Source organism: Ptiloglossa arizonensis, chromosome 6 (genome assembly GCF_051014685.1).
Source record: "Ptiloglossa arizonensis isolate GNS036 chromosome 6, iyPtiAriz1_principal, whole genome shotgun sequence".
NCBI classification, from domain to species: Eukaryota; Metazoa; Arthropoda; class Insecta; order Hymenoptera; family Colletidae; genus Ptiloglossa; species Ptiloglossa arizonensis.
The window spans coordinates 13,046,197-13,054,117 of NC_135053.1; the positions used below are offsets into that span (position 1 = coordinate 13,046,197).

Genomic DNA, 7,921 nt, shown 5'->3' on the forward strand with positions numbered 1-7,921 from the left:
TGCGCACAGGCAACCCGTTTCGTAAAAAGAAGAGAAAACAATGTGAACTGTCAGTGTGCAATACCGTCGTGGGTAGTTCTGTTTATCGACTTCCAATCATGTATTTGACATAGACATAAAAAATTAAAACTTCCTCGATCATTTCTGGAAATAATTGTATTAGTATTTATTTGTAGAAATACAGTTAACGTACACCATAAATTTGAATAAGTGGTCACGTGTCATTAACCGTATTAGAAATAATTACCGTTTTAGCACTGTAAGTACTTCTATTTCTTTAATTTCTTGTAGTATACTATTACTTTATCAATTATTTTTTGTAAATGTAAGTTTTCAGAAATATCAACAATCATGAGCAGTGCACATTTGGGAACTGGTAAGTATGTTATGTTGTTCATTTTCTAAAAGTGGAATGATTTTCTCATTAGTAAACTTTAAATGAAATTTTTAATGAAATGTATCAACACAAAATTTTCATTCTTATAAGAAATTGTACAGTTTTTATATTATAAACATTTTTTATTAGATAAAATATTTACATTGAGCACCAAAAATTGTGATTTTCTAAACAGTTAGGTTTTCTTGTACTGTAATATAAAATCTAATTTTACTTTATTTAATATTTGAAACTTAGGATTTGAATTCTAACATAATTATGATTCTATATAATTACATTGAATATGATTCATTCAAGGTTCTATAAAACCAGCAGAATTAGCTGGACAGGCACGTTTATACAGCATGAAATTTTGTCCTTTTGCACATCGAATTCGATTAATACTTTCTTACAAGAAGATTCCTCATGATATTGTCAACATCAATTTAAAAAATAAGCCAGAATGGTATTTAGAGGTATATGCATATATCATAATGTTCATTTATTTAAATGTAATAGTAGTAATTCTATGAAATATTAATTATTTATTATAAATTTTAGATTAATCCAGAGGGTAAGGTACCAGCATTTGTCGATGTCAATGGTGAAGTAGTTACAGATTCTGTAGTAATAGCAAATTATTTAGATGAAAAATATCCCGAACCTCCATTATATCATGAAACAACTAAAACCCGTGACTTAGAGCTATTGGATCATTATTCCAAGGTAACAGAAGTCATTATACAGAAATAAATATGTATATTTATATTATTTTATGTGTAAAATATTTTAACAAATGATTATCAAATACTTGGTAGAAAATGTTGATAAAGTAATTATGTTTTCAAAATCATTACAAATTTATACATATATTAGTATTTATTTTGTTGACAATTACTTGTTATTTTCAGATTGTTAGTATTTTTTCAAATTGTATACATGGTAATGACAAAAGACCACTGAATGAAATTGTTGCACAGATATCAGCTCTATTAGTAGAATTTGAAGAAGAACTTAAAATTCGTGGAACTACATTCTTTGGAGGTTTCTAAATTAACTTCTCAATTTCTAAACTTGTACAATACAGGCTGTAAAATTATTATTAATATTGTTTTCGTGTTTCTTATTCTAGGAACTCAACCTGGTATGTTGGATATATTGATGTGGCCATGGGTTGAACGACGAAAGTCTCTGTCTTTAATTTACCAAAAATCTATAAGTTTTAATGATGGAAGTTTTTCACACATAGTATGTTCAGCATTTTGTCAAAATCATTGTATGCATTAAGGTAGAAACTAACATTCCAAATTTATTGTAGATGGAATGGATTCGAGAAATGAAAGCACAACCATTTGTACAAGAAAATGAGTGTTCACATGAAAAATTTGCACAACTGATTGCAGACTTGAAAAAGGGAAACGTGAATTATGATACATTATAAGTCTTTTAACAGACATAAAATTACTTCCGCAATGTGATAATAAAAAATTTAATCTTCATATGTTACGCGCACAGACGTATATATGTTGATACTTAATTTAGATTTCTAAAATAATATATATGCAATACAATTTACAGTATTCCAGTAATCATTTAGTAAAATTTACCATGACTAATCTCAAAACATATCTAATAGTATTCGTTTATAAATACGATTGGTTAATTTATAAATACGTATAAAACATCGAGCTTTGTAACTTATACCTTCTACTATGACAATATACATTTATGAACCTGTTCAATGCATCAGTACTCCCTTGTATTTGCTGTGAAAATACATGTAGTGATAAGCGTCGTAAATATACTGTTTAGACAAAGCAACTTAAATTTTGTTGTATTTGTAATACTTCGTTGGAATACTTTTACTTTTTGTATATGTGCACTGCTTACTTGCATGTAAAAAATCATCCTTTTTTATACGAGATATACATGTATTCTTGACATGTAGAAATTGCATTTTCAAATATTTTTTGTTTTAGATTCAGATAATAATTTTAGCATGTTTGTAACACCTTGTTTGTGCAAAGATAATATTAAATTATCAAGAAGACAACGTGTATACATCCAAACTATTAACATTAGCATGTATTTACTTCCGCATTACTCGTACTAGGAATATCTCAGGAAGACTGAATTTCGTCTATGTTTATGTGTGCAATAAACCGTAGTCTCATTTGCAAAGCCGGCCTTAATCTTCGTATAATACATTCGACTTCATTTTTCATCGTATCACCGACAAACATATATTTTATATGGTATCTATTACAACTGCTATTAAGGAAAATATTAGTATGATTTTTTCAACAATTATATCAGACATGTCAAATGCGCGAATCCATTTGATGATTGAATCCATATTTCTATTTGAAAAAAGAAATAATTAGTGAAAGGATACAATAAATCACAAACTGGATCCATATATTTTAAATGGGTCTGAAGACGATCCACTTGCTCAAGCATCTCATATAATGAGACTGCTAATTCTACAACACAATGTGGTCTTTCAGCATTGAATCTTGCTAAAGTAGGACCAATTAAATGACAAGCATATATTAATTGTTCTTCGCTATTCACAACTGGTTGAAGTTTCTCTTTAATAAATCTAAACAAAAATGTATTCATACTGTATTAAGTTATATTAACAGTATTGCTACACATATGCTGCATTCGTCTTTAGACTTACTGAGGCATTGTAGTTATTTGTCCAACACCGGCATGGTGCCACACAGAATGTGCTAATGCCAACATATAACTGTATTTGTTTTCCAGCAGACTATTATGAGTATTATTAAAATTAAACATTTGAAACGGAGTCAAATTACTGTACTGCCAATTGGCTAATCCAGGACTGTTAATAGTTTCTACTAGCCGATCATGAAGTGCTGACCAGTAACATTCTGGTAAAGCTGCTAGCAATAAACCCACACAATTTATCCACAAATGGATTTCATCTGATGGTATCACAGTATACCTAATAAATTTCAAAGTTTGTCAAAATGTTTTAAGACATTTTAATAATATATACAATGATTTACTATATCTTACCCTTTTGCAACCACATCTAATAATGAATTAGCAACTAAATTAGGGGCAACAGGAACAGCCATAAGTTCAACACATGTAACATACAGTGCATGTGCAGCAGGGTTTGGGAATTCATTGAATCTCCAATCAGTGGCTGGGAAGTGAGCCGTACCTGACATTGCTTTGATACAAATATTATAAAAAACATAACTTGAAAAATTTTATACATTAAAAATAAAAAACTTACTTTCTACAATTCTTTGTACTAAACGAATATAATAATCTAATTCTGGCATCCACGTAACAACATCATCAGATGACCGAGTCATATACATTTGATAAGCTTCTGAAAGCGCCCATCCTGATGCCCTGATATCTCTCAGTGAACCAAAAACGGCAGATACTAAACGTCGTTTTAGAGGTGGTCTGTCCCTTAACATACGTTCGTAATAATGCAATGTATTGTACAGATATGTTACAGGTCGATCTGAAATTTAGTATACAAGATTAAATTAAAATATCATAGATATGAAAATTGTATTATAATTACAAATACGAATATATACGAACCATGAAATTTGTATAAGCAGCCCAAATGATCTAACAATGTTTCCAAACTTTTTGACACTGCTGGAATTTCTAAATATCTATGTACAACAATATCAAAAACTGGTAAAAATCGTAAGCAAACGTTTCCAAAGTAAACAGGTAAACTTTGATATTGACTAGGACCTCCACTAGTTTGTTCCATGATACCCTCAGGAGCAAACTTTTCAGGAAATTTTCTATGAAATGCAAGATGCTTTTCATGCCAGTTTGACTGTTTCCAGTGCTCTGGAGAATTTTCTTTTACGAACTCTTGGACCCTATTTCTAAATTCAACAGCTTTGAGCAAAAGTAATTGAATAATGAAGAAACATACTTGAGCCTCACTGCCTTCATGAGTTCTCAATACTAAACAAAGGATCAGTCTATCAATAGTTACTATATTATATTTCCATATCACATCATTAATTGTATCTACACATTTATTTACATGCTGTCCACCCACGCTATTAGCAAATTCAAATACAAGATAATCGCAGAACTTTCGGAGATGAGCCGACAATGCTCGAGCACCAATTCTTTCTAGAATTTTATACGCAATTGGACTAATACGATCAGTTTCAAAAATCATCTTCCACAGAAGACATAGAAAAAGAGGTGGAGTTCCAGGTACAGAAAAATGTGCTATTATGTCGTTTTCATTGCTCATAGAAGCCCAATTTCGATATTCCTCTTCTACTGCCTTCTTTATCTGTTGCTTATTCTCTTTTGGTACACTATTTTGTTGGAAAAATTCACTCAGTACTGGAGGAAAACATTGAAGAGTATGATTAGCCCACGAATGTGGTGTATTTTGCATTATTGTATTCAATAATTCCTTGCACCATGTACCACTATGACTATCTGATCCTGTTCCTGTGACATGCATAGACCGTGCTAATGTTAATACTAAAGCTCTATTTAACTCTTCAGATTCTGCAGATACAAGAGTCTTAGGTTCTGATAAAAATCTAGATAACTGTGGCTGAACTTCGGCAGATCCTAAACCAGTAATTAAACGAAGAGCAGTACTTTCCACACACAGGTGAAGTTGTGTCTGATTAGTCTGTGGCACAGCTGCAAGACTGTGTAAATGTGACAAAAGTTGAACTCTGTAATGTGGCTGTATATGGTGCATTCTGTAACTGAACATTTCTAAAAGTGTGTACAATGTTCCCCATGCATGAGACTTAAAAACTGTTGGAAGTAATTGGCTGATAAAACCTTTAATACCAAGACTTTCAATCTCAGTGTAAACCAGTAGCCTACTATAAGTTTCCACTAGTGCTGGTGCTAATGCCATATTACTTTTAGATTGCGCTAACTTAATAACGTGGGTAACAATACTGTGTATTAGACTCATTTTCGAATGAACTGTTAACGAATCCAAGATTGACATCGATAATGGTGTAGTTGGACCACTTGCAAGAGCTGCATTATTTTGTAATGTTTGCATTGGTTGCTGTTGCTGACCTTTTTGAGTACCAAGAATAGTATCAACCAACGCTGCCATTGGTCTACCGAAATATTCCTGATTTGTCGAATATGCATTACATAATAAAGCAATACGATAGTCTGAACCCATACAAAGAGAAGTATTGGGCATTACTAAATGTTGCAAAAACTCATGATGAAGTTTTAATGTGTGAGGTATTGGTCTATGAATATTAGAATGCTCAGATTGGGCTTTTTTCAATAAATGTATCCATATACATGTGATAGCCATCTGATGAGTGCACAATGCTTGAGTATAATCCGGAACAGGTAATGGTTCTTTTTCTGGATAAAGCAGATCGTACAATTTTAATACTGGCAAGAAATTTGATAGTGGGTTTCTTTGAATACTTCCAGAAATAAATTGTAACAGGACCCACATTAAGTGATCTCTCCCTTTTCGTAAATCTCTGCCTGCTAATTTATCATGTATTGCCATTACAATACTTGGAAAGCAAGCATATGAAAATAGGACAAAATATATAAGCTGTGATGAGAGGTGCAACCATACATAATGATTGGCAACAGTTCCATCTGTTCCTTCTGCTGGCAAAGTTTCATTTTCTGCACGTTCCATAGCAAGAATTACAAGTTCAACTAATTGCTCTTCTAAAGCTATACATCGTTGTTTTTGCTGTAATATAAATAAAATAATATTATAACGTGGTTAAATTCCACTTCATAAAAAAATTTGGTTTTACACAATTTTATAAATTAAAGATATATACCTGTTTTTGTAAACTAAGCATTGAACAAACCATATCTCTGCTATAGGGTTGTTCTAAAACATATCTAAGTAGCCCAGTTTGAGGTTTAAGTAATTTTTCATCATAAGGCAAATTTCCTTTTAAAGAAAATTTTAATGTTGTTGTATCAAGTACCCACGGATTAATCAAATCTGCATATCCAGTATGTTCCACAACTGGTAACATTTTTGAATGTCCTACTATAGACACCATTTGCGCAGTATTGCGAAAACTTTCAACAAAGTTTGAAAGCAATTTTGCTAGTTTCTATAAATAATCAATTTCATAAAATATAATTAAATTAACAGAATCTAATAAACTTTACCTTTTAAATAACATACCCAATGTGGCCAATTTTTACCACCAGGATAAGCCTTTTGAATTTCATTCACTATGAAGTATCCTGGTAATAAACAAGCATTTCTGTCGAAAATGTACTCAATTACATTTTCTAAAGCTTTTAATTGTGGTTGAACAGAAGCATTTAATCTTGCAGGGATAGTTTGTGCTTTTTCTTTGCATCCCTATAGCATCATAAAATTTGTTAATTTATATTTATACAATTTTGAAAATAATTTTATTAATACTTACTTTCATTATTTCTCTAACACCCTTGTAATCAACTCCTCCAATAATATGTCGAATAAGTACAAAACATTCCACCCAAAAATCTTCCAATTGATATTGTAATTTGTCACAACTTAAGATACATTCACACACAAGTCTAAAATCAGTTATGGTTGTTCATAAGTTTACATTGTATTTAATTTAAAATATATTATTTTAAATATATACCTTGCTGGCAAAACATTAGAAATAACTAAATGTTCAAGTAATGACAATAACAATTGCAATCGTCTATGATTGGTCATAGCTGCTGCCATGGATAAAAATTGTCGCACAGCATTTTCTTGTTGTTCTTTGGACAAATTTGACATAGCAGACGTTAACTCTGTTTGCCATGCTGATATTTTTTCGTTTTCACTATTTGGATGATGCACAAGTACACAACTGAATGCTTCTTCTATGGCTTCTACCTTCTATAATAATTTTGTAAATAATGTTATAATTTGGATAAGCGATTAATAGAAAAGTTAAACTAGTGTTAGAATTTTTTAATATAACCACAAGGGAATTTTTTATTTGAGTAAGCAACTCTAATTATAAATGATCTATGAAGCCAAGTTTTAAGTTCTATTAATTTTTATTATAAAATTACTGGGAATTATGATTACAAATAGTAAATGTTATAAAATAGAAAGTGACATAAGAAATTCATAAAAAGTAACATTAAGACACTACATACTTACCAAAATATCGTTTACGATATTAGTGATTTGAGTTTCACTGCTCATGCTTTTAGTGTTACGGTTTTCCGCTCAAGGAGAACAAGAGTCTAGACTTAATGTATAGGAACAAAAGTTATCGTTTTAAAATCCACTTTTCTCATAATTTCTTTTTAAAGTTCACACAAAATGCATCATAAAATAAATTTGTAAACATATGTCGAGTTCTGTTTATGTTTGCATAACCTATATATGCATTTGTATTAAATAGAGATATGTGGTTTGTATGATGATGACACACACAATACACACGTGTAATTAATTTTTGTGTAGGAATACAGCATGCCAAACACAACCCCTTCCTCTTCACATCAAGCTACTAGTATTGCGTAGATGAAACGCTAGATGGT

General features: G+C 30.9%; 2 protein-coding genes across 5 annotated transcripts; one reads left to right on the plus strand and one right to left on the minus strand.

Moving 5' to 3' along the window:
* Positions 1-20: 20 nt before the first annotated feature.
* LOC143148122 (pyrimidodiazepine synthase) lies at positions 21-2,219 on the plus strand. 2 transcript variants are annotated; one of them, XM_076314059.1, is made up of 7 exons: positions 21-259; positions 338-376; positions 695-852; positions 938-1,102; positions 1,288-1,420; positions 1,509-1,624; positions 1,695-2,219. In XM_076314059.1, the coding sequence occupies exons 2-7, from the start codon at positions 352-354 to the stop codon at positions 1,815-1,817; spliced, it is 720 nt and encodes a 239-aa protein (XP_076170174.1). In that variant the 5' UTR covers positions 21-259; positions 338-351; the 3' UTR covers positions 1,818-2,219. The 2 variants fall into 2 exon arrangements, with proteins under 2 accessions (XP_076170174.1, XP_076170173.1); XM_076314058.1 differs by having other exon boundaries at positions 22-259; positions 331-376; positions 1,695-2,218.
* Positions 555-7,809, minus strand: Med23 (mediator complex subunit 23). Of its 3 annotated transcripts, none has more exons than XM_076314056.1 (11): positions 7,536-7,809; positions 7,021-7,262; positions 6,817-6,949; positions 6,567-6,749; positions 6,208-6,492; positions 3,971-6,113; positions 3,648-3,887; positions 3,422-3,581; positions 3,060-3,347; positions 2,772-2,978; positions 555-2,635 (listed from the first exon to the last, which is right to left on the minus strand). In XM_076314056.1, exons 1-11 carry the CDS (start codon positions 7,578-7,580, stop codon positions 2,497-2,499), a joined length of 4,065 nt encoding a protein of 1,354 aa, XP_076170171.1. In that variant the 5' UTR covers positions 7,581-7,809; the 3' UTR covers positions 555-2,496. The 3 variants fall into 3 exon arrangements, with proteins under 3 accessions (XP_076170171.1, XP_076170170.1, XP_076170172.1); XM_076314055.1 differs by having other exon boundaries at positions 7,021-7,265; XM_076314057.1 differs by lacking the exons at positions 6,817-6,949; positions 7,021-7,262; positions 7,536-7,809 and having other exon boundaries at positions 6,551-6,668.
* Positions 7,810-7,921: the final 112 nt, after the last annotated feature.

What these genes read in the sequence shown, in the direction of transcription:
- LOC143148122 (XM_076314059.1), top strand. Translation starts at nt 352, where the DNA reads ATGAGCAGTGCACATTTGGGAACTG. An exon ending in AGCCAGAATGGTATTTAGAG is followed by an intron (nt 853 to 937) that starts GTATATGCATAT and finishes TATAAATTTTAG; the next exon opens with ATTAATCCAGAGGGTAAGGT. An exon ending in TATTGGATCATTATTCCAAG is followed by an intron (nt 1,103 to 1,287) that starts GTAACAGAAGTC and finishes TGTTATTTTCAG; the next exon opens with ATTGTTAGTATTTTTTCAAA.
- Med23 (XM_076314055.1), bottom strand. Translation starts at nt 7,580, where the DNA reads ATGAGCAGTGAAACTCAAATCACTAATATCGTAAACGATATTTTG. An exon ending in TGCTTAGTTTACAAAAACAG is followed by an intron (nt 6,114 to 6,207) that starts GTATATATCTTT and finishes TTTATATTACAG; the next exon opens with CAAAAACAACGATGTATAGC. An exon ending in AGTACAAAGAATTGTAGAAA is followed by an intron (nt 3,582 to 3,647) that starts GTAAGTTTTTTA and finishes TTTGTATCAAAG; the next exon opens with CAATGTCAGGTACGGCTCAC.